Below are 25,583 nucleotides of genomic sequence, written 5' to 3' on the forward strand. Positions count from 1 at the left end.
TGGCAAGGCAATAAGGAGAAAAAGGTCTTCCATTTAGTCAAATAGAAGACACTAACAATGGATAAAAAACAAGGTGGATTGGGGATAAGGAATTTGAAGAACCAAAGCAAGGCTCTTAGAATTAAATGGTTATGGAAGTACTCTGAAGAACCCCAATCTTTATGGGGCAAAGTGATCAAAGCAAAGTATGGTGAAGAAAACAACTGGGTGTCAAAAAAAGTTAGTACATATATGGAGTAAGTGTGTGGAAATCCATCAGAGAACTTTGGCCTATAATGAAGAATCACTCCTCTATAAGAGTGAACAACGGAAGAAACACATCATTTTGGAATGATAATTGGTTAGGAATTGGAAGCTTAAAGGAAAGATAACCAGATATGTTCGGTTTAGCACAAAACCAGCATAAGACAATAGCTAATATGAGGAGTCGTCAAGGATGGGAAATAGCTCTAAGAAGACAGCTGAATGACTGGGAGATAACAAGATTAGCTGACCTTTACAAAGAGCGGGAAGCATTTACAGGATTACAAGGGTTGGATTCAATATGGTGGAAGAGGCACAACAGAGGGGTTTTCCGAGTGAAGGATGCATATAAGATTTTGAATCATAATAATCAACGGGTAGACACATGGCCTTGGAAACATATATGGAAAACAAAGATTCCATACAAGGTAGCTTGCTTCACATGGCTACTAGCGAAGGAGGCGGTTTTAACCCAGAATAATCTCATAAAAAGGGGAATTTCTCTGTGTTCAAGATGTTTTATGTGTGGGGAAAATGCAGAAACTGTCAACAATTTGTTTCTACATTGCAAGATTACAGACCAACTATGGAAAATCTTTATTAGTCTAAGGGGTATTTCATGGTCAATGCCATACAGGATTAAAGATGTCCTTTATAGCTGGGAAGAAGCTGGAGCTGAAGCAACTAGCAGAGATAGATGGAGGACTGTTCCGGCTTGTATTTGGTGGACAGTCTGGAGGGAAAGGAACACTAGATGTTTTGAAGACAGAAGCAATCCTGTGCAGAAGATCAAACTCAATTGTATTCTTCTTTTTTGTTTTTGGTGCAAACAGATGTACACAGAAGATACATTGACAATCATAGACATACTAGGATCTTGCTAGGTCTCAAATTAGAACATCTACAAATTCTCTCAATGTAAATTTGGTTTTCAGTGCAACCTATGTACTGATATTTATAATATATACAATAGTTACCAATTCAAAAAAAAAGAATCCACCTTGTTTTTTATCCATTGTGATGGAAGACCTTTTTCTCCTTATTACCTTGCCAAAGGAATTGGGAACAATGACATCATGTAAGTAGGTAGTGAGTCTAATACTGAGTTGATTAGAACTAGCCTACCCCCCAATGATAGGTATTGCGATTTCCATCTTGACAACTTCTTCTCACACTTTTCTATGACTGAATTCCAGATTTCTTTTGATTTGGATCTTGCACCAAGAGGCATCCCAAGGTAAACAGTTGGTAATGACCCAACTTCTCCTCTCAATATCTGTGTCAGTTGCTTCATGTTGTTAACTTCATTAATGGGAAAAATATTGCTCTTTCTCCAGTTAATGTGTAATCCTGAGACTCCCTCAAATAAAACCAAAATGATCCTTAAGAATCTAAGTTGATCTTTTTCAGCATCACAGAAGACTAGAGTATCATCAGCATATTGGAGATGTGTGATCTCTAGATTGTTAGCCCCACTCCTGTTTACCTCAAAACCTTTAACCCATCCACTGACTTTAGCCGTTTTGATCATGTTGTTCAATCCTTCCATGGTTATAATGAATAGAAATGGAGATAAAGGATCACCTTGTCTTAGACCTCTGTGTGAATGAAAATAACCTTTAGGACATCCATTTATGAGAATGGAGAATTTTACAGTAAATATGTAAAATTTCATCCATCTAATCCATTTTTGCCCAAAACCCATTAGTTCTAACATTCTTAGTTGGAAGCTCCAGTTCACATGATCGTAGGCCTTCTCGATATCTAATTTGCATAAGATTCCAGGTTCTTTTTTTTTATTCTTGAGTCCACAGCTTCGTTTGCAATCAACACTGCATCAATTATTTGTCTTCCTTTGATGAACGTCATTTGTTGAGCATCGACAATTTTCCCAACCACCCTCTTAAGTCTTTCAGTTAAGACTTTTGAGAGCAATTTGTAGAAGCTCCCTATCAGACTGATCGGTCTGAAATCTCTCAATTCTTTCGCACCTGTCTTCTTAGGAATCAAAGCTATATATGTTGCATTGAAGCTTTTCTCAAATATCTCCTGTGAATGGAAGTTGTTAAAGACCGCCATGATATCTTCCTTCAGAATGTCCCAACACTTTCTGAAAAAACCCTTTGTGTATCCATCTGGACCTGGAGCCTTGTCACTTGCACACATCTTCAGACTTCTCAGCACTTTTTGTTCCTCAAAGTTACTCTGTAAAGACTCCCTTTCTGATTCAGAAATGCTTGAACTATTTTCGAAATTGACCGTTGGTCTCCACTGTTCAGGTTCTGTGTATAACTCCTTGTAGAATTCAGTGATCTCAATCTCTATTCTTTCTGGATCCTCGACTACTTCATGTCGAATCATTATTTGATCAATGTTGTTGTTTCTCTTGTGTAAATTTGCAGTGCGATGGAAAATTTTTGTATTCCTGTCCCCTTCTTTGAGCCACAGAGCTCTTGATTTTTGTCTCCACGCAATTTCTTCATTCTTGAGTTGTTCCTCAATCTCCATTAGAGTAGCTGCTTTCCTCACTGATTCCTTCTCTGGCAACGCTCTTAGTTGTTGTGTTGTCTCAAAATCTGCTAGTTGACTTAGCAATTTTGATTTTTGCAGTCCCAAATTACCTTCGTAACTTCTGCTCCATTCTTTTAGCTTGCCCTTGAGAGCTTTTAACTTGCAAGCTAAAATGTAATAAGGTCTTCCTGAGAATTCGAAAGATATCCACCACTCTCTAATTCTGTCATCAAAACTTTCCACATTCAGCCACCAATTTTCAAACTTAAAGTATGATTTAGCTTGTTCCCACGCACCACAGTATAGAGCCACAGGTGAATGGTCCGAAATCAACCTTTGTTGGATAGTTTGCTTGATGTTTCTGAAGCTTACATCCCATTCTTCTGAAATGAGAAATCTATCAATTCTTGAAGCCACTGTATGATTGTCCCCTTTGAACCAAATATAGTTGCCTCCTTCAAGTCGAAGATCTATCAACTCCATATCTTCTATAAAATCTGAGAACTCCACCATCGCTCTGGACCTCCTTGAGCATTCCCGTTTTTCAGAAGGGTACCTTGTAACGTTAAAATCGCCACAAACCGCCCAAGGGCCTTCCATCAATCCCCTCACTGCACCAATTTCTCTCCATACTTTTTTCCTTTCTATTCTACAATTTGGGGCGTACACTCCTGTTATGTGACATTGAAAATTCTGTAAAAGAGCGTGAACTTGCAAGTCAAAGTGTATGCACCAGTCTGTAACACCCCCCCTTTCCATACTCTGCAATCCCATAATAACAAAATCCCCCTCTCGTGCCGTTAGCTTCTAAACTTGCATACCTCATCCATCTACCACCCCATATTTGCCTGACTATATCCTCGATATCCCCCTCGACTTTTGTCTCTTGCAAGCATATAATGTCTGCCCTCCAGTTCTGCACTTGACTTTTTATGATCTCCCTTTTCTTCTTATCGTTTAATCCCCTTACATTCCAGGAAATTACTTTGATCTTCATATTGAAATGATTGATAGATCTCTTCCCCTACTCCTTTTCCCGTCACTCTTGAATTTGACATCAAAAGAAGTTAACCCTTTTAATTCCAGTGATCCTTTGAATCTTTGTTTCTTTACCTCCAACTCTGTCTCCACCCTTCTTACTTGTCTGCAACTGTCAATTTGCATTAACAACTCCAATGCTTCTTCTTCATGGCCTTGAAAATCTACTCCAAACATTTTCCCCAATTTGATCATATTTTGATGGACCCATAGTGTTGCATCCATGTCTTTATCCATTAATGGATTGTGTTGCTGAACTGCTATAGGATTCACCTCCTCGATTTCCCAATCTTGGATAGAGCTAAATTGCTTTAGATGTTCCAAAGCACTTCCAACATGATCATTCCCCATATTTGTGTTTATGCTTTGCTCCCTTGCCTTCTGTTCCAGTCTTGCTATCTCTACTCCACTTTCTGACTGACTGCAACTGATAAGTGTTGCCTTTGGCATACTTTCAAGATTTTCATTGGGGATTGGATCCCCTGAAGAGGACTCTTTTGCCCCCAAGTAAGAAGGTCCTCCCATTTCCTTAATATAAGTCTTCAGCCTAATATCATCAGAAAACTCACGCTAAAGATCATTAAAAATGACTTGTGCAGCCAAATCGGAGTCATAGGATTTCAGCTCGTTGTTTGTCACTTTACTGCTCTGATTCATCGAACTCGAACCTTGTGCAAGTTGCCCACTTGCCTTTCCTTTATCAGTGTTTTGCCATAAGGTGCACCCCACTTGATTGTTCAAATATCTCTCTATTTCAAAACATTGTTCGTTTTCTTGCGTCTTCAGCTCATATCTTGTCTGACTTTCAGCCCAGATTGGGATGAAAAATTTGATACCGTCTCTTTCAATCCCAACCTCATTGGGAGTCTTTCTGCCATCACCAGCAATTTTGATTCTTGCCCACTTAAGATGATTTTTGAGATCAGTTTCTTCTTCAGTGGCTAACCATCCCCCACAGATATCTCCTATTTCTTTGAAGATCTTTTGTGACCATAGATGTAAAGGAATCCCCATGGCTCTAATCCAGCATGTTTCCTCAATTTGTGAGTTTGGAATGCATCCAGCAGTATGATTCCACCATTCCAGATGAAGCTTGAACTTTTTCCATCTCCATTCTCCTTGCAAAATCTGCTCCGCCATGAATCTGTTTGGAAATTCAAAAAGAAACATGTTGCCTGTCATTTCATACATGTTTACTCCATATGCTTTGTTCCATGAAGCACTAGCCCATCGCCTTATGTCTGCTAAAGTGGGTCTCTCATTGATTTCTTTCCCAAAAAAACCCGATAATGCATCTTTTTAGTAGACCTGTGTCCTCTCCTCCAGTAGGTTCCAAAACAGAGATATCGCCATTGTTCGTGCTGACCCTTGCCTCTCGAAGGGTATTGGATTGCCATTTACTCTCCTTAACTGCTTGGACATAAGGGAAATTGTCCACAGTGTTTCTGGGTGGTACTATGGAATTCAGCTTGGTGGTCTGATAAATGAATCTTTCTATCTTAGCTGCTATGTCTTTCCAGCCAGAATTCAAAGTTAACTCTGGGATTATAATCACTGACCTCCCTTCTCCCTTCAGTGACAGAATACTCATATATCTTCCATGAGCGTTAAATTTCCTAGTACAGAAATGTTCTGTCATTTGCTCCTTGTACTTCCATCTCTTCACTAGATTGTTTTGATCTATCGACGCTTCTTTAAGTGCAAAGCATATCCATTCCATTGCCTTTCTACCCATGGATGATCTTCTCATCATGTTGCGGCTTCTCTCCACCCATTCAAACCATGTGTCTTTGTTGGAATTCCATCTGGTGATGTCAAAAGATTTGAATCCTGCGTTGAAATATATCCTGTTGTCTCCCATATTGTACTAACCAGCTGCTCAGGTTATGAAATTATAGAGGTTGTTTGGAAGTTATCACAGTAAGCTAGAAAGCTTGAAAAAAAGAACAGAACCAGAAATCTGGACAGAGAAGGGTTCCCCGCCACCGGAAAAAATAAAAGTTGTCGGAATTCAGAAAAAATTGTATGGATGTGCTCGGAATTACCCAGTGAGCGGGCTGTCCAAAAAGAAAATTTTGAAAAGTGGCCGAGAGGTTGCTCACGCGCCGGCGCGTGGCATTTGTCTCGCCGGAACGAGCTGTGCGTGGGGGCGCGTGAAAGGTTCTTTGTCGGAGCTGTTTTCAGAGGGGTGGTCGGAATTGAGTAGGCATGCTAATGGTGTTTATGGAGTCTCAAGATTCCTTGTTCTCAGACTCCTCGGGGAGTGTGCCTGAGAGCTTAAGAAAGTAGAGAGAGAAATAATTTCCAAGCTCAAAGCTAACCTCTATTTTTTGCTTTTCATGGTTAGTGGTAAGAAAAGCCTGCCTCACTCTAGAAATTCTCCAAAGAAGAAAGAAGAGGTATTCAGACCAGCTCTACATGCTTTCTATGTCAACAGGAAGATGAAACAAATGAGCATCTTTTCTTACATTGTGTTATTACTAGACAACTTTGGCAGCTCTTTATAGCATTAGCTGGTATTGTTTGGGTAATGCCCAAAGACACCATTGGCCTGATATGCATCTGGAACAGTATTAGGGGAAGAACTTGTCACAAGGAATGGTGGAAGATTGTTCCAGCGTGCATATGGTGGACAGTTTGGAAGGAGAGGAATGCAAGATGTTTTGAAGGCAAGAGCAGTTCAACACAGAAAATCAAGAGTTCTTGTATTTCTCTTTTTCATTTTTGGTGTAAAGAACAGTTGATAGGTGATGTGGAATCACTACTAGACCTTTTTGATTCTCTGCAAGATTTTCAGGGGTTGTACTTGTAAATATTAGATATCAGCCTCGTTTTTTGGGTGCTGAAGAATATAATTGTTACCTTTTTCAAAAAATAAATAAATATAGTTCTCCTTGCTGCAACCTGCACACTTGTGCCATTGATGGTCTTTTGGCTCGATATATTGTATATTGTGGGAAAAGTATTTTGCAAGTTGTTTCTTTGAACCGTCTGTGCTTCCAAAAGCGGACTCTATGTTTACCAACTCTAAATGTTATGTTCCCGCCAAAATTCTCCCACCCTTTTATGAAGCTCCTCCATAAACCGCATCCATACAACGTTTACTGCTCTCATTCGTCCTCCACTCTCTTCCTGCATGTCGTGCTTGTTAGCTATGACCATTCTCTACAGGGATTCTTCTTCATTTCCTAACCTTCATATCCTAGGAGTGCTTTGTCAAAAATCCCTAAGTCCCTCAGCCCAAGTCCTGCAAACTTCTTTGGGGTTGTCACTGTCTTTCAATCTTCCAAGTGGAACTTCTTCATTCCCTCTTTAGCATATAACTCAGACTTCCTAGTGATCACAATCGGAAATTCGGAAGACTCAGGACATATAGTAAGTTTGGATGTGCAAGATATGCTCTTGATAACCTTATAAAAAAAAAAGATATGCTCTTGATCAAAACTTCATTTTTAGTATCGCTTCTGCTATCCTTCTCCTTTTCTCCAATCTTTCTATCACTGTGACTTCCCTACTTGAAGCCTCCTAACGACAAACCTAGGTTGAGTGCGATGAACCAATGTTGCAATTGATGACTTGCTATTCGCGCAATCTTGTCCACCTCGTTTACTCGTATGATTTCACATTTCTTTGATCTTCAACCTTGATATTTCCTCAAACCATATCACTACCAATCTGAGGGGCTGTAGCTATGTCTGATCTGCATTGCAAGAAACTAGTTTAAAAAAAAAAGGGCAGCCCGATGCAAGGCATCATGCATTCACGCAGGGATTGCAAGAAACTAGTTTCATCAACAAAAAATAGATGCAAGACTGTGATTTTATTATGTCTTCCCACATTAGCTTTAAAGCTCTTTATGTAGCTCCCCATTATGCCCTGGTCGGCCCATCATCTTGTCGAATGCCTCTATCACCAAGATAAAAAGCACCGGAGGTAGCAGTTCTCCTTGTCTCAAGTCTGTGGTAATAGCTCAGGAACTACTTGGAATCCCATTTATTAGCACGGAGAACTGGCTATTGATAAGCAAAAGAATGTCCACTTCCTCCAATTTTCCTCGAAGCCCATCTTCGTCATCATAATGGCCAAGCAGTTCCAATTGATTTGGTCTAGTATTGTTAAAGGCTCACTTAAAGCGCGCTTAATTCTGGAAGCTTAGTGAAGCCAAGGTTGTGCATTTTGCCTCGCTTAGTTGGCACTTTAATGTCAGCATCAAGGTGTTAAGGTTTGTGCACCTTCACCAATGGTTATATCTTTAAGAGCACAACATATGCATAGCTCAATTACGGGTTTTTCCATTTTTTGGTCCAAATAATTATTGTTCTTACATTAGATTTCTATTTTTTATTTTTTCTTCGCTAAAGCCCATGCTTTAATTGCGCTTTGTGCTTAAAAGCTCCAACAAACTTTGGCGTCTTTTTTCTTTTCGCTTTGACAACTCTGTCATAAGCTTCTCCAATTCCAGCTTACAAAGAATCCCTTGGATGCCATCCTTTCTCTTGGAGTCCACTAGTTCGTTTGCCACCAAGCTGCATGTTTCTCTTCCTTTACACAAACACATTTTGGCGAAGTTGACATTGTTTTCCAGTACCTTGTTCAGTTTATTTGCAAGCTGATCTTGTAGATGCTTCCCCAGACTAACAGGTCTGTCATCTTTAGTATTCTTTGCGCCCTCCTCTTTCAGAATTACGGCAATGAACGAGAGCGGCATTATTTCATCATATAACCTCTGTGGGTGATTTTTATTATTTACTAATTTACTGCCTCTACAATTCACAAGAAATTTGCTTCATCTATCACATTGAGCCCAGAATTATGGTTCTTGACCTGTAGTATCAGCTAAAGTGAATGAACATTGTGCTATTCTTCTGAGTTTTTGTTTTGTATGTTCTTCAGCTATACCAATGGGCTATTTGTATGTAGTGCCATCATATCATGGATTTTTCTTTAAGTGATTCTTTCAGGCTAATGGGAACATTTTGGTTTTTTGTTTGTTGTCTCAACTTGTTAGCCTAAGTTTAGAAGCGTTTCTCATGTCTAATTAAATATTAGTATATAACAAGAAAAGAGCTGTTCGACCAGGCTTGTCTAGTTCATTTACTCCTCTTTCAATTCCTTTCAGGCCAGAATACATAGATTTTTGGAGAAGACCAAGAAAAGCAATGCATTGAGTGGTGACTTGGAAGATACACCTGGTGATATAATGAAAGAAAGAGAGAGGCTAAGGAAAAAAGTAAAAATTTTGATGAAGAAACAAAAGCTGCAGCAGGTTAGAAAGATAGTGAAGCAGCAGGATGATGAAAAGCCTTGGGGCCAGGATAACCTTGTTAAGGTTTGTGTTTAACACAGTCTTCCCGTTATCACCTTTGTACAATCAGTATTGGATCTTCCTTTCTCTTGGCCTGCCCTTGTGGTTGTACTTATCATAGTGTATGATGCTTTTGCTGAAATAATGCCTTTTTATAGGTTGGGTGCCGATTGATTCAGATATTAATGGAAACCGCCTATATACAGCCTCCAAATGATCAGTTAGATGATTGTCCACCAGATATTCGGCCAGCATTTGTGCACACCCTCAAAACTGTGGAAACAATGTGAGTACAAACTTAATACAATGAAGCCCTTCCCCTCAGTAGCCCCAAGTGAGAAGTAGAGGAAACGAAGAAAAGAAATCCACGCTCTTTTCAACAAGGGGTTTGCTGTAGATAACAACATCTCAGATCATTGTTGATATCTTTTATGGCTTCTGTGGTTACAGGAAAGGTAGCAGGAGATACGGTGTGATTCAATGTGATCCACTTGTTCGTAAAGGCCTTGATAAAACTGTGAGTACAGTATTTCGTGGGTATTCATTGCCTGCTGGGTGTAATGTGATTCTCCTGCTTAATCAATTTTTCTTAGAGGAATTGTAATTACAGTAAATTTGTGCTCGTGAACAGGCTAGACACATGGTGATTCCATATATGCCGATGCTGGTTCCTCCACAGAGTTGGTTAGGGTTAGTTTGTATATCTTTTCTTATTTCCAGTCTGTATTCTATTTTCTCCTTTCTGCCCTAGTGAATAAAGGCTTTTGTTTTCTTTTCAAAAAAAGAATAAAGGCTTTTGCTCCCTGTTGGCTGGAATTTTAGTAACTTTGAGGTGTGTCAAATCCATTCTCAAGATAGTTTATGGAATGAGATTTCTCACTTATACTCAATGCTAGAATTATTGTTTTGTGTAATCTGTTATTGGTATTTGCTTCTTCCTGAAGCATATGGTTGAGCTTTAAAGACATATAATAATTTTGCTCCAACAGTAGTTAGATGTCTGTTCAGATAAAGCTAAACTGATATAGTGATATGTGAATAAGGCTTATTGACTTTCTGTGGTTGGCAGTATGAGCACATATGAGCATCAGTTGCCTGGTTTGGTAATTCCAGCTCATTGGGCCTCAACACCATGTATGAATTGGGTTAAAGTTCCATATTTTCTGGCAGGTATGACAAAGGTGCTTACTTATTTTTACCATCATACATTATGCGGACACATGGAGCAAAACAGCAGCGTGAAGCAGTTAAAAGAGTTCCAAAGAAGCAATTGGAACCTGTATTCCAGGTTTGTCAGGCAGATGTTCCCTTTCTGTTTTGTTTCTTCTACATAGTATTCAATAGATTTCGAGCTCAACTCTTGCTCATAACCCCCCTCCCCCCCCCCCCCAAAAAAAAAAATGGAGAAAAAGAATTCAGGCCGTTGTTTTTCACTTATATATTTTGGCGGTTCAGGCACTTGACACTCTTGGTAATACCAAATGGAGGTTGAATAGAAAGGTACTTGGCATAGTAGACAGAATATGGGCTAGTGGAGGTCGCCTTGCTGACTTAGTCGACAGGGAAGATGTGGGTGACAACACTACATGATGTTGAGATTATGTTTTCCCTTGCTTCTTGAGGTTTGTTTAACTGCATGCATGTTTTCTTAGATGTGAGTTGATTTCAGGTACCTTTACCAGAAGAGCCGGACGCAGAAGATGAAGCACAAATCAGGAAATGGAAGTGGAAAGTTAAAGGTGTGAAAAAAGAGAACTGCGAGAGGCATTCTCAGCGGTGTGATATAGAACTCAAACTAGCTGTAAGTTGTATCCTCATCTTAAATTCTTTTACTTTTTTTCCTTATGTTGATGAACAGAACTCCACGACCTTTTATTTTGAAGAGCAGGTTGCACGGAAAATGAAGGATGAAGATGGTTTTTATTATCCACATAATCTTGATTTTCGTGGTCGTGCATACCCTATGCACCCGTATTTGAACCATCTTGGCTCTGATTTGTGCCGTGGAATCCTCGAATTCGCGGAGGGGCGCCCACTTGGAAAGTCCGGTTTACGCTGGCTGAAGATACATCTAGCGAATGTATACGGTGGTGGTGTTGATAAGTTATCATATGAAGGTCGTGTAGCATTCAGTGAAAACCATGTGGAGGATATTTTTGACTCTGCAGAAAGGCCACTGGAAGGAAAGCGGTGGTGGTTGGGGGCGGAAGATCCTTTTCAATGCTTAGCAACATGTATTAATATAGCTGAAGCATTGAGAAGCCCGTCTCCAGAGACTGCTATATCTTATATGCCCATTCACCAGGTAATAGATAATGCAAGAATGTTGTGGTGTATAATATATGTTTGCTTAGTTTGAACTTATTGAAGGCTCCTTAGATGAAAGACTTGCAAGAAAGAAAAGCTAACTTTGGTGTTGCGTGATTTTTCTAGTTTTAGTAATTCTAGATGATGCGCACAACTAGTGTAGATGGTCATGCAGGGTGTATAGCTTGTGACTGTGAATCATGGTTTTAGGGCTTCCTCAATCACTTCCACAATTATGCAGTCAAAATAATTGAAAACATAGAATTAAGTGAAATGTTTTTATTTAGTGTCGGTCTCTTCAAGGCAGAGGTCATGGGCGATGAGGTGCATGCCTTAATGCCTGCATTTATTTGATCAAGCACCTTAGTGCCTGCATTAAAGTGCTGCTTAAAGAAGGAGTAGCTCATAACCCATTTTGCACCTGGCTTCAGGGCTTAAGCGCATGCCTAAAGAGAGCCTTTGACAACCCTGGTGCCATAGCCATGTGGCATTCTGCTACAATCTGATTGTTTTGAGTACATTTCATTTGCTTTGGCCTGAAAACTATGACGGGAATCTGTTTTGGAGAGTTCCAAAAGGCACGACGCCGTTCTATCAATATGATTATTTTATACATCTTTCACAAGTTTTGGTAACTCAAATTTATTTAACCAAATTACTTAGAAAAAACCCTTAACCAAATTCAACCTTTGATGTGATTTTTGTTTGATAATTAACTTTTGAATTATAGCTTCCTTGTACATAAATCAAACTGATATCTTAACTTGCATGGTATTCATATGCTATCACATAGGGAGTTAATGTGCCCATTAGGCAAACATATTAAACGTTGGCTAAGATTTCGCAAAATACTCTTTATTTACATGCAACAAGTTCCAACTTGTGACTTGTAGATTTTTTGTGCTGGTTCCAATTTTCTGAATGAAAGCTTCAGAAGCTGAATTATGCACATTGAGTTTCCCAGTGAACTGGTTAAATTCCTTGAAACACTGAGGTGATATGTTTTTCTTATTTATTCAGGTCAGATAGTGCCTTTGCTCAATGAAAATGTTATTTTAGTTCTGTATTATTGGAGTTACCGATACCTACATATGTTGGATCTTCTTTTGCATTTTCGGCATGTTTACTTAAGCAGTAAGACATTTGAGTAAAGTGATTCTTGCTGTAGAATTGCCAACATACTGCTATGTGATATTTGTTTTAGCTTACTGTCGATGGTTATATGATGCTGTAAACTCTCCTTTCGTTTTGATTTTCTGAGATATCCCTTAGTTTTTTCATTAATTTATCACCTACACTATGTCATTATTGCATGCTATAATCCAGATATCTTGCAAAAACTAAGTGGTTTTGTTGAAGAGGAGAACCTTACAAAAAAACCGTGCTATTTTATTTGATTTTAGTGTCCATGCTTTATGAATAATACATCTAGTTAATCGTTTTCAGTTAATAAAAATTACATGATAGTTAATATTTCTCGTGAAATCTATAGAAAATATTGAACTCGTGAATAAATAAATCCCCATTGGTTAAGATTATCAATTGTTGAAGAGCCAACTATTAATCACAAGGATGAAGATGAACTATACGTTGTAATCTATGGTAGCCTTACCTAAATGTATTTTGTGATGAGCCTTACCTAAATGTTGAGTTGCATGCATATGACATGTTTTGAAGTTTTACCTAAAATTTGAACCTGATTGTCTGCTTATGACTTTTTAATGAAGGATGGTTCGTGCAATGGGCTACAACATTATGCTGCTCTTGGTAGGGATACGGTATGTCATGTCTTCTTTAGTTGTTTTCTTTGACTTTGAGACTGTGAGATTGACTCACTGAAAAAGCTGTCTCTGTTTGATTCCAAGTATGCCTGCTCTGGGCTTGAGTTGTGAGATTAACATGTTTTGAGTTGGCATATTTTGACTCAGTCTGTGGATTACTTTACAGTTAGGAGCAGCTGCAGTCAATCTTGTTGCTGGAGACAAGCCTGCTGATGTTTACTCTGGAATTGCTGCCCGGTGAGTTACTATTTAACCACTAAACTGTACCTCCTTTCTTTCTTCCTTTCTTTTGCATTCACTCCTTCGACGTGGCTTTCTATGCAACAAGTACTCGTCTGTCCCAAACAAGTTGTGGTCGGTAATATGACTCCTAGTATCTTTAACATGACTCTCAGTTCTAGGAGATTCCAATCTGAGACGAGCGGTAGAAAATGCTGCAGTATGTTAATATTCACTTTGTGTCTCATCTTTGGCGTAAGAAGATTATCAATTGTTAACATTTCCTACAAAGGCTAACTAGTGATAGCTAAATACTTAGATGTAAGCTGTTGTAATTGTGATTCATGGGCTCAGGATTAGATGTAACTTGCATATATAGAGAGGATCTTTTTATTTAATAAAGTTAACAGTATTGTATTACTCGTACTGCATGAAAAGGATTCTCCTTTCCTATTTCAGTAACCTATGTAAAAGCTTCTGGATTTATTGCTAAAACAGCTTGGTTGGAACAACAATTACCCTTTCCTTGGTTGGCGGTTGATAGGAATGTCTTTGTGATTAATCTTAGTTCTGAGTCAACCTTCGACAAGAGACTATGCTTTTCTGTATCATGACTGTAAGTTCCTTTCTTCAACCAGAGTTCTTGATATTATGAAGAGAGATGCAGCTAAAGATCCAGCAAATGATCCAAATGTGATGCGTGCCAGGCTGTTAATTAACCAGGTTTGCCTCTGACATGTCTAAATTCTTCTGGTTTATATACTGTCCATGATGGAAAATTGTAACTTTTTGAAATGTCATGGAGTAATACACAATGAGCATACTTCAATAATTGGTTTCTATATTGTAGTATATTCTAATAATTTCTCATAGAGGCTGAATAATATTTCTTCTGTATTGCATTGCTTTTGATGTGCTAACTCAGGTGGACAGGAAGTTGGTCAAGCAAACAGTTATGACATCAGTGTATGGTGTCACGTATATTGGTGCTCGCGACCAAATCAAGAGAAGATTGAAGGAGCGTGGTGTTATTGAAGATGATAATGAGTTGTTTGCAGCAGCTTGCTATGCAGCAAAAGTATGAACTTATATTATTTTTATCTGCTTGGGCTTTTCTATATGCACATAGTGGATTTGTGGTAAATGTTGTGCATGGCATAGTAAAAAATTCTCTATATATCTCAAAAGGATAATTCTTTCCTTGTGGTTAGTCCTGAAAGGGTGTCTACGTTCTTTGGAAGGAAAAAATATTATGCTTTTAATATTATCTACTAGTAATATGGGTCATCTTTTCATGATTCTCGATGAAAATTTTCCTCTATTCTATTCTATTCCCACAAAACACAAAAGTCAATGTAGGGGTCCAACATATTCTCCCAGCTAATGTTAAAGCCTTATAAGAAGTACTCCAATATTTTTATTTTCTTTTAAATCATATTGTTGTTTCGAAAAACTGAAAATGGATGGGAGTGAGGACAAGTTACCCATCTAAAAAGTAGTATTACTCCAATCCTGAAACTTGCGTCCTTTTTCCAACAGTCAAATTTAACTTTAGTCAAACACATTTTCAGATAAATTTATGCAGTCCTACAAAATTCTAAATCCTCTACATGATAGTACTTCCGCGTAATGTATCATTTTTCCATTTCAGAGAAACATTTTTTTGACATTTAGTCTTGAATTTGGCTTTGGCTGGCACCAACCTTTATCTTTGGAGTCAAATTAGGAAATGTTTCGCGATGGAGTGAGTAGTTTGCAAAATGTGTAAATTACATTTAGAGGTCCATGCGATTTCTGTTGAATTACGTGTCTGTACTTTCTGATGTCTATTTAGTGTCAATGTTTCTTCAATATGACGTTCCAATGCTGTTCTGTATCTGCTTTTGTACTTTGGTCTAATTATCTTTCGTCACATGGTCAGACCACCTTGACTGCCTTAGGAGAGATGTTTGAAGCTGCTAGAAGTATCATGAGTTGGCTTGGAGATTGTGCAAAGGTTTGCTTTTATTCCAATTGTCACATTGAGTAGTTAGTACATTGATTATATTTTAAACTAAAATTGGAGAAGTTAACCTGTTGTTCAGAATTTTAAGTTTGATGTATGATACATAATTTGTGTCAGTGGTTTGTTTGTTTGTTTATTGGCTCTCTAGCCTATCCTCTGATCCTAGTTCAGTGACTTCCTTCTTATGATATTAGTACAGAAGCTGATCTTTAGGAATAAATAAAAGGGAATTAAAAAATTATCTGATGCTTCTGCTAGTTCTCTTATCTACTGGATGTGAAAAGCAGTAGCATAGGCTAAAATTGTATATAACGAAAAAAAAAATTGTTTTATGTTACCCTCTTATACTCAATGTGGTGTTAGTCTATGTTGCTCGGACTTTCCAAAAATCTCGCCGGGTGTGTGTTGGATCCTCCAATATAGTGCATTTTTTGAGGATCCGACAGGTGTGACAACATATTTGAGAGTCCGCGCAACATAGGTGTTGTCAATGAATTTGAAAGTACTTTTTGTTCCTGTTTTAAGTTTTAACTTTAGGGAGGAAAACCCTCTTCAGATGGGGAAGATTTTGAAGGTAAAGAATAAAAAGAAATGTCAGACTAGTACAAACATTTTTAAAAGCTGCATCATGAGTTCAGTCAAATCCCCTTTCTTCAGTAGAATTCAGTTAACTTCGACTGGCTCTGATAACATGTCTGTTTTACTCTTTGACACCAGTATCACCTGAATATGTTACTTCTAAATTTTTCATTTAGGATGGATTTGAAGTTCTTATGTTGGATAATTTGCTTTTTTTACTAATGGTTAGAACTTCATTCTCCAGATTATCGCCATGGAAAACCATCCTGTACGATGGACTACTCCACTTGGACTTCCTGTGGTGCAACCTTACCGCAAATTAGGAAGGCATCTTGTAATGTTCTGATGTATTCAACCTTAATTTGCATGAAATTTCAGAACAGTCTAGTCTCTGACAAAAATTTCATATTTGAATGTCACTAACTATTTGTCACTGAACTCTATGCAGATTAAAACTTCCCTTCAGATTTTGACATTACAGCGTGAAACAGATAAGGTTGCCTCTGCATCCATTAACATGTCTTTTACCTTTTTGCTTTTTCTTCATTGATAATGCTTTTCCGGATGCAATAATTTGGATTCTAGTGAAGCTATTCTGGGTTCATAGCACATTGATTATCCTTCTATGCAACTTTCTCCTTCTACTATCCCTTGGAGAAGGTGAAAGTTTAAAGACGTATACATATAAGAAATGGACGGAGTCAACATACAATACCACTGTTCGAAAGTTTGAAACTAATTGGAGATGTTGGATCATTGTACTGTGAATTGCATATCTTGGACAATATCAAGTGGTGTTATTGGTTATTCATGCTCTGTCATAAATTACAGGTAATGGTTAAGCGACAGAGAACAGCATTCCCTCCAAATTTCGTTCACTCTCTCGATGGCTCCCACATGATGATGACTGCCATTGCCTGCAAAGAATCTGGCTTAAGTTTTGCAGGTTTTGTAGTGCTGTCTATTTTCGTTCCTGTCACATGAAATGTCAAGCGTCCTTGTGAATAAGCATCTGACCAAACATGCTAATGCTTTTTACCCGATATTGGTGGCAGGGGTGCATGATTCATACTGGACACATGCCAGTGATGTTGATCAAATGAACAAAATCTTGAGAGAGAAATTTGTTGAACTCTACGACGCACCCATATTGGAAAATGTAAGTTTTATGGCGACAAAGATACTCATTTACTGCTGCTTTTGCAGAAGTTTCCCTTCAAGACATTCATGATTTTCAAATAAAGAAATTTTAACATACTGTAGCTGCTTGTAGCTTCTCTTATCCTCGTCAAATTTGCATTGGGTTTTGCTTATGTTTTCTTCAAGTCAAGACTGCTAAAGTTTATTGTGTTACAAATTATAACTCCACTGCTTATTCTTAACAGTTACTGGAGAGTTTTCAGCAGTCATTCCCCGACTTGCAATTTCCTCCCTTACCAGAGCGGGGTGATTTCGATTTAAGAGAAGTTTTGGAATCTCCCTACTTTTTCAACTAGTCGTGCAGTCTTATATTTTGATTTTGTGTGGTTGAGTATTGCTTTGTCCCTTATAATGACGAAACTCATGGGAACTTCAAATGCTTGGATCCATTGCGTCGGAAGTCAGGGAACACGAGCCTGTACTGACAAATTGGCTGCTCAGCCTAGATGACCGTGCCATATGCTACTGCAGAAGGCGGTATTGACCAATCATGTTAGGCAAGCTAAGGATATCTGGGTATGAGTTTGGTTGCTAAGCCTATGCGCTATTGGGACATACAAGCTGCTCTACAAAAAGTTGCACTGGGTGAAAGCGGTTGGCAACTGGTTTCGATGAAATATTATTTGTGTACAAGCATCTAGAGGTGTAAGCTAAAGCGAAAAAGCCTCCCGCATTTGTACATAGAGCAAGGAACCAACATGACTCTGATGGAAATGCATCAACTCCCTTCAATAATACTGGAAAAACAAACTAATGAAGACTGACCTAGATGACTCTACAGAGGGCTGAGTAGAACAGTAAGATAGTTTCTTCCCTTTTTCCTCAATAAAATTTGATTATTACTTGCTTTTGTACCATTTACATAGCAGGTTGTATATATCTTTTATGGTGGAATGTCACCTCATTTTTTTTATACCTCTGATCTTTGTCCTGAGCTTTGTTGTAATAAGAACACAGTTCTCATGTTTTAATAGAAGGGAGATATGTTCTTGTTCATACAATTACATTTTATGCCAAGAAAAGATCTCTACCCCTCTCCCTCAATTCAGTGATAGTCCATATTCTACAATAACCCAGTAGAATTCCATAAATGGGGTCCAGGGAGGGTAGTGTGCATGCCTTGCCCCTGTCATGGGAAGGTAGAGATGTTGTTTCCAATAGACCCTCGGCTCAAGAAAGATAAAAAAACAAACAGTAGAAATAAGTAATATCAACAAATAGGGCCAGAAAGATAGTAGCAACAATCTCAAAGCTAGAAATATAGATGGAAAGAAGCGGTAGCAGCAGCAAGTAGGAACAACAAGATACTAAGATAATAGAAAATATAATGAAATACTAGCAATCTAAGACAAAAACTACCATATTAATCCTAATACCTTCGGTACAGAATATAATTGCGCTCGAACACCTTCTGACCTTCTACTCTGATTTTCAACTTCCAAACCTCCTTTCAAGGGTCATGTTCTTGGTAAACTGCAGCCTCGCCATGTCCCGTCTGATTATCCCTCCATACTACTTCTTAGGCTTCCCTCTACTTTTTCTCATACCTACCAAAGCCAACCGCTCGCACCTCCTTATTGGGGCATCTGAGCCTCTCTTCTAGATACATCACTGTAAATGGCCACCAAACTTGCAAACACAGCCAAACCAACCACATAGACAAGATTTTTAGCTATGCCATGACAATATGAAACGACGATTATTTGAAAGTAGGGTTTCTGCAGATGGAAAGGGGAGGCCATCGAAGTTGAGACGAAGAGGGTAAAAACTAGCATTATTGACGAGCATAGCAGACGCAAAAGAGAAAATTAACAGTTACTCCATCCGTTTCAATTTAGAAGACACACTTTCCTTATTAGTCCGTTCAAAAAAGAATGACACATTTTTATAATTGACCACGATGATTTAAACTCCCCATAAACCCTTACATTCGAGGACGAATGTTCCTAAAGGGGGAGGGTGTTACAACCCATATCCACATGTGTTATTTCATGCCATATATTAGTTAACATAAATCCAAGAAGGAATTATCTTTGAGATGATAAGATGTCAATCCTATTGGTCTTAAGTGATACAAGAGTGTATAAGGGTGATTAACAAGTATTAGAAGTTAAACGAATCAAGGATGTTGTAACTCGTATTTTCAGGTAATCTAGCGGTGCTTAATACACTCAAGAGGTCATTTATTAAGCTATTTTAATCATATAATATCCGTATCATAAGTCTTGAAGTCAAACGAGTTATGAAACAAAAGTCGACAAAAGTTGTCGCAACTTAGGTTCATAATTTTACTTAAACATTAGGTCAAATGTTTCTAATCTTTTATCATAATTTACAAGGAATTATGGGGTGATCTACCAACCAAATTAAAGATCTAGGAGTCTAGTTTCCAACGCATTAAACCGTTCATCGATACGATCTCGGAGTAGAGAGATATTCGCGTTTTCGCGAGACTGCGCCAAACACCTCTCTATGGGGCCCACTAAGTCGGTTTAAGATATTTGGACCTATATAGGATGACTCCAACCCGTTTTAAGTCATTTCTTTTCACTATTTTCAGACCTTAGAACCCTAGGAACATCCTCTCAAGGTTCTCTCAAGATTCAAGACCCAATAAAAGGGCAAACAACACATATCAAGTGTCGGGAATTCCGTGGCGCTAGTAAGTCTCTTGTTCTTCTTGTTGTTGCTCATTTTTGTGTTGTTCCAGCTCGTGTGGGAGGTTGTTTTAAAGGGTTTATGTTCTGTAAATACTCCCTAATGTTCTTAATATCAATCCTAGGTGATTTCAAGCCTTCTAAAGTGATTCTAGTGCCGAAAAACACTAATTGATCGCTAGTTTCATTTTTTTGTTGTTGTGGCAGCATTGGAGGGATATTTCTTGGAAATTTAAGGTCAAATTGGAGTTGTTCTTTCTGTATAAAGGTAAGGAACCTCTTATTCTATATGTATTTAAGATTATCCAAGTTGCGGCTAAGCCATTGAAGCTAGAACTTGTGAGATATATATCGAAAGACTTGGTAGTAATGTTATTGTTTTGTGGACTGTTTTGCGTTGTTGTTGGGCTGCATATTTTACTACTATATTGTGGAGTTTTGGAGGAGGAAGGGTGTGGAGAAACACCATATATATGTAGGGTTATGGGCTGATAGTTATTCGTAACATTTCCAGGTTGTTTGACACGACTACGGTGGGCGTCATATGTATGGAGTGATTAGGCTGTGTGTGGACTATTTTGGGAGGCTGAATATGTTTATTATTGATGTTGTTTGGGCTGTTTGGTGACTGTTTTGAATGGTGTGAGGTCATATATATAGGGGAGGTGCTGTCCGTTTCATCGTAAAATAGGTTGTGGTCGATACATAATAGTTATAACGCTTAAATGATAACGATAGTATCGTTTCTCTTATTGTAGACTAAGGAGTTCTGACAATTGCATAGCTTGATATTGTGGCAGTATATACAAGGTATGTTAGGTTATCCCTTTCCTTCTTTTGCACGACTCCGATTGTACATAATGTAATGAACGATCTTCCAAGATACTCTACTCTTAGAAGCTAGCAGTACTTACATTGTTTTCCCTCTTATGGAACGATTGATGTTAATGTTTCTTCTCTTATTCTTATGTTATCAATGTTGTTCGTACTTCCTAAATCTTATAAGGTTCATAGTGAAGAGTTAGTCCTAATAACGTGTACAGAGGATTCCGACCTTACGTCACTCCAAAAGGTTTAGAATGTGATTCCATGAGTCGAGCATGCATTATATATATATATATATCTATTTTACTCTACCGAGCCACGCTATAGTGGCCGGGTACGATATGATGATGATGATGCCCATAGAGGCGAATGCTTTAAAGGTTTATGTATTTATACATATGTATCATGCATTTCATGTAAGTAGCCCTCAGAGGTGCTAAGATGTTACAGGTTGTATATTCTCTATCCTTGCTTACATTACTGATCGTATTTATGGTTCCTTGCCTTACATACTCAGTACTTTATTCGTACTGACGTCCTTTTATTTGTGGACGCTGCATGTCATGCTGCAGGTCCTGATAGACAGGTAGGTGCAGCTCCCCCACCACAGTAGACTGTCCAGTTCAGTGGTGATTGGCGAGATCCCTTCTCCGGACTTGCCTTGGTCTTGGTATGCAATTTTTGTTATAGACATTATGGGTATGTCGGGGCCCTGTTCCGGCTATGTTGCAACACTTATGTTCTTTTAGAGGCTCATAGATAGGTGTCGGCTCCTGTATAGTTTGGTATGCCTTGTCGGCTAGTTTTTGTTGTATAGTCTTTCATAGTAGCGTGGTAGCTCATACCTTATATGTAGTTTCTTGATTGTCTGGTCATCCTCTGCTATGTATGTTCATGCCGTCATATTTTATTGCTGGTTGTCCATGATCTAGGTCTACCATTTATATTGATCTCGTCAGCCCTAAAAGATAATAATGAAGGTTAGATGAAATGTACGTTGGTGCTTGGCAAGTGTGGTCGGGTGCTAGTCATGGCCCTTTAGTTTGGGTCGTGACAAACTTGGTATCAGAGCAAGTCTGTCCTAGGGGTTGTCTATGAGCCGTGTCTAGTAGAGTCTTGATTATGGATGTGTAGCGCGCCACATTTATAATCAGGAGGCTACATGACATCTAGGGTTGTTACCTTCTTCCTGAATCTAGATCGTGCGTAGAGTTGAGTCGTAAGTGTTCGTCTCTAATATTCACCTTGTTTTTTTCAGTGATGCCTTCGACTAGGAAGCAAACGATTAGTAGACGGCTTGATACAGCAGCGGGAGAGGGTACCAGTCAGGTTCCCCAAGTCAGAGCAGGACAAAGTGAGGCTCAAAGTGAGATGCCCTCTCATACCTCATCTACTCCATCTCCTCCAGAGGATATTAGAAGGCACCCAGCGCCTCCAGTTCCTCCGTCTGGCACTCCAGACCAGGATATGCGGAGTGCTTTGCAGTTATTGACTAGTTTGGTAGTTGCTCAGGCTCAGAGGCAGAATACAGGTGCTGCTGAGAAACCAGTTAGTACAAGAGTTCGTGATTTTATTAATTTAGACCCTCCAATGTTTACCGGATCAGACCCGAAGGAGGACCCACAGACTTTTATTGACCAGGTTCATCGTACACTTCGGGTTATGCATGTTAGTGATACAGAGGAAGTAGAGTTGGCTTCTTATCGGCTACGGGATTTAGCGGTTCTCTGGTATGATAGTTGGGAGGTGATGGTATGGCTCAGTCGACTGGATCTGTGTCTGGTTCTTCCTCATCAGTTCGACCTCCAGCACGGGGTTTTCAGCAGTCGACAGGTCGTGGTAGGGGTAGAGGTGCAGTGCCGAGTTCGAGTGGTGCTCAAAATCGAACCTATGCTCTAGTAGGTCGACAGGATCTCGAGTCGTCTCCAGATGTTGTTACAGGTATTATATCTGTGTTTTCTTATGATGTATATGCGCTGATTGATCTGGGATCTACATTATCATATGTTACACCCTTTGTGGCTAATAAGTTTGGCATTGAACCTGAATTGATAAGTAAACCCCTCGCGGTATCTACTCCGATAGGAGATTCTGTGATTGCTAGAAGGGTATATCGAGGTTGCACTATGATGATTTGTAGTCGTCAAACCTCGGCAAATTTATTTGAGTTAGAAATGGTTGATTTTGATGTGATAATGGGAATGGACTGGTTGGCCTCATGCTATGCAAATGTTGACTGTCGTACGAAGATGGTTAGGTTCCAATTTCCGGGTGAACCCATCATTGAATGGAAAAGGAACATTGCTACACCGAAAGGTAGGTTTATTTCCTATCTTAAGGCAAGGAAAATGATCTCAAAAGGTTACATTTATCATCTCGTTCGCGTTAGGAATGCGGAGGCGAAACAGCCTACTTTACAATTAATCCCTGTGGTCAACGAATTCCCAGATGTTTTCCCAGATGAACTCCCAGGCCTTCCTCCTGAAAGGGAGATTGAGTTTAGCATTGATGTGTTGCCTGACACTCAACCGATCTCTATTCCTCCATACAGAATGGACCCGGCAGAGTTGCGAGAGTTGAAGGTGCAGTTGAAGGACTTGCTGGATAAGGGCTTTATTAGGCCTAGCACTTCACCTTGGGGTGCACCAGTCCTATTCGTGCGGAAGAAAGACGGGTCGTTACGGATGTGTATCGACTATCGACAGTTGAATAAGTCTACTATAAAGAACAAGTATCCACTTCCAAGAATTGATGACCTGTTTGACCAACTCCAGGGTGCCAAGTATTTCTCTAAGATTGATTTACATTCAGGGTATCATCAGGTGAGGGTTAGGGAGAAGGATATTCCAAAGACGGCCTTCCGGACAAGATATGGGCACTTTGAGTTCTTGGTGATGTCGTTCGGGCTAACAAATGCCCCAGCAGCTTTTATGGATCTCATGAATACTATATTCAGGCCCTATCTTGATGTGTTCGTGATTGTATTCATTGATGACATTCTAGTGTATTCTCGTTCGGAGGTGGAACATGCGGGCCACTTGCGGATAGTATTACAGGCGCTTCAGGATCGTAAGTTATATGCTAAGCTCTCCAAATGTGAATTCTGGCTGAACTCAGTAGCATTCCTTGGCCATGTGATATCTGATGAGGGTATTAGTGTCGACACTCAGAAGATCGATGCAGTAAAGAATTGGCCGAGACCTACAACACCATCAGAAGTCCGCAACTTCCTAGGACTAGCAGGATATTATAGGCGGTTTGTAGAAGGATTTTCCTCTATATCATCACCATTGACTAAGTTAACACAAAAAGCTACCAAATTCCAGTGGTCTGACACTTGTGAACGTAGTTTTCAGGAGCTGAAGAATCGATTGACATCTGCACCAGTGCTCACTCTTCCTGAAGGAACAGAAGATTATGTGGTATATTTTGATGCCTTAGGTATAGGTTTGGGGTGCGTATTGATGCAGCGTGGGAATGTGATTGCTTATGCATCAAGACAATTGAAGAAGCATGAAAAGAATTATCCAACCCATGATTTGGAATTGGCTGCAGTAATATATGCTTTGAAGATATGGCGGCACTACTTATACGACATCCATGTTGACATCTACACAGATCACAAGAGTTTACAATACATCTTCAAGCAGAAAGAGTTGAATTTGAGGCAGCGTAGGTGGCTTGAATTATTGAAAGACTACGACGTCGAGATATTGTATCATCCCGGTAAAGCCAATGTTGTGGCAGACGCTCTCAGCCGTAAATCAATGGGAAGCTTAGTACATATTGAGGCAGGTAGATGGGGGTTGATTAAAGAGCTTCATCAGCTAGCCAATATGAGAATCAGATTGTTAGACTCTAATGATGGAGGTGTTACTGTACAGAATACATCAGAATCATCTTTGGTAGTCGAGGTAAAAACACGACAATATGAAGATCCTATCTTAGTACGATTAAGAGAAAGCATTCAACAGTGTAAAAGTATGGCTTTTGGGATCGGAAAAGATGGGGCACTGAGATACCAGAGCCGATTGTGTGTGCCTAATGTGCCAGGGTTGCGAGAGAAGATTATGAATGAGATTCATCAATCCCGATATTCCATCCATCCCGGCTCGACAAAGATGTATCATGATGTCAAGGAGCAGTATTGGTGGGATAATATGAAGAAGTCTATTGCAGAATTTGTAGCCCAGTGTCCCAATTGTCAACAAGTAAAGATAGAACATCAGAAACCCGGTGGATTGCTTCAAAATATAGAGATTCCGACCTGGAAGTGGGAGGTGATTAATATGGACTTCATTATTGGATTACCTCGCTCTTATCATAAGTTTGACTCCATCTGGGTGATAATTGATCGACTTACAAAATGTGCCCATTTTCTGCCAGTGAAGACAACTTACACGGCTGAAAATTATGCAAAGTTGTATATCAAGGAGATTGTTAGGCTTCATGGTGTGCCCATATCTATTATATCAGACCGAGGAGCTCAATTTACGGCTAACTTTTGGAGGTCTTTCCAGAAGGGTTTAGGCACACAGGTAAATCTCAGCACTGCATTTCATCCGCAGACTGACGGACAGGCTGAACGTACCATTCAGACACTGGAAGATATGCTACGAGCATGTATTTTAGATTTTAAGGGGAATTGGGATGATCATCTTCCACTCATAGAATTCGCCTATAACAATAGCTACCATTCCAGTATTAAAATGGCCCCATACGAGGCACTATACGGGAGGAGATGTAGATCACCAGTTGGATGGTTCGAAGTCGGTGAAACAGAATTATATGGGCCAGATTTGATTCACCAAGCTATTGAGAAGGTGAAAGTGATACAGGAGCGATTGAGGACGGCACAAAGCAGGCAAAAATCTTATTCTGATGTCCGACGTCGTGATCTAGAGTTTGAGGTT

General features: G+C 39.3%; 1 protein-coding gene across 1 annotated transcript in view; it reads left to right on the plus strand.

Annotated features, from left to right (window-relative positions):
- LOC107785601 (DNA-directed RNA polymerase 1, mitochondrial) overlaps positions 1–18,184 on the plus strand; it is a 30,031-nt gene extending 11,847 nt beyond the window's left edge. Inside the window, exons 2-19 of the mRNA XM_075241248.1 lie at positions 8,912–9,121; positions 9,256–9,383; positions 9,548–9,614; positions 9,729–9,787; positions 10,268–10,385; positions 10,553–10,666; positions 10,767–10,898; positions 10,986–11,402; positions 13,132–13,182; positions 13,352–13,422; positions 14,043–14,127; positions 14,330–14,482; positions 15,326–15,400; positions 16,233–16,322; positions 16,437–16,484; positions 16,820–16,934; positions 17,044–17,147; positions 17,374–18,184. Of these exons, the coding sequence (XP_075097349.1) occupies positions 8,912–9,121; positions 9,256–9,383; positions 9,548–9,614; positions 9,729–9,787; positions 10,268–10,385; positions 10,553–10,666; positions 10,767–10,898; positions 10,986–11,402; positions 13,132–13,182; positions 13,352–13,422; positions 14,043–14,127; positions 14,330–14,482; positions 15,326–15,400; positions 16,233–16,322; positions 16,437–16,484; positions 16,820–16,934; positions 17,044–17,147; positions 17,374–17,484 (2,148 nt within the window). The 3' untranslated portion in view covers positions 17,485–18,184. The remainder of the gene's footprint in view (positions 1–8,911; positions 9,122–9,255; positions 9,384–9,547; positions 9,615–9,728; positions 9,788–10,267; positions 10,386–10,552; positions 10,667–10,766; positions 10,899–10,985; positions 11,403–13,131; positions 13,183–13,351; positions 13,423–14,042; positions 14,128–14,329; positions 14,483–15,325; positions 15,401–16,232; positions 16,323–16,436; positions 16,485–16,819; positions 16,935–17,043; positions 17,148–17,373) is intronic.
- Positions 18,185–25,583: the final 7,399 nt, after the last annotated feature.

This window comes from Nicotiana tabacum, chromosome 20 (genome assembly GCF_000715075.1).
Source record: "Nicotiana tabacum cultivar K326 chromosome 20, ASM71507v2, whole genome shotgun sequence".
NCBI classification, from domain to species: Eukaryota; Viridiplantae; Streptophyta; class Magnoliopsida; order Solanales; family Solanaceae; genus Nicotiana; species Nicotiana tabacum.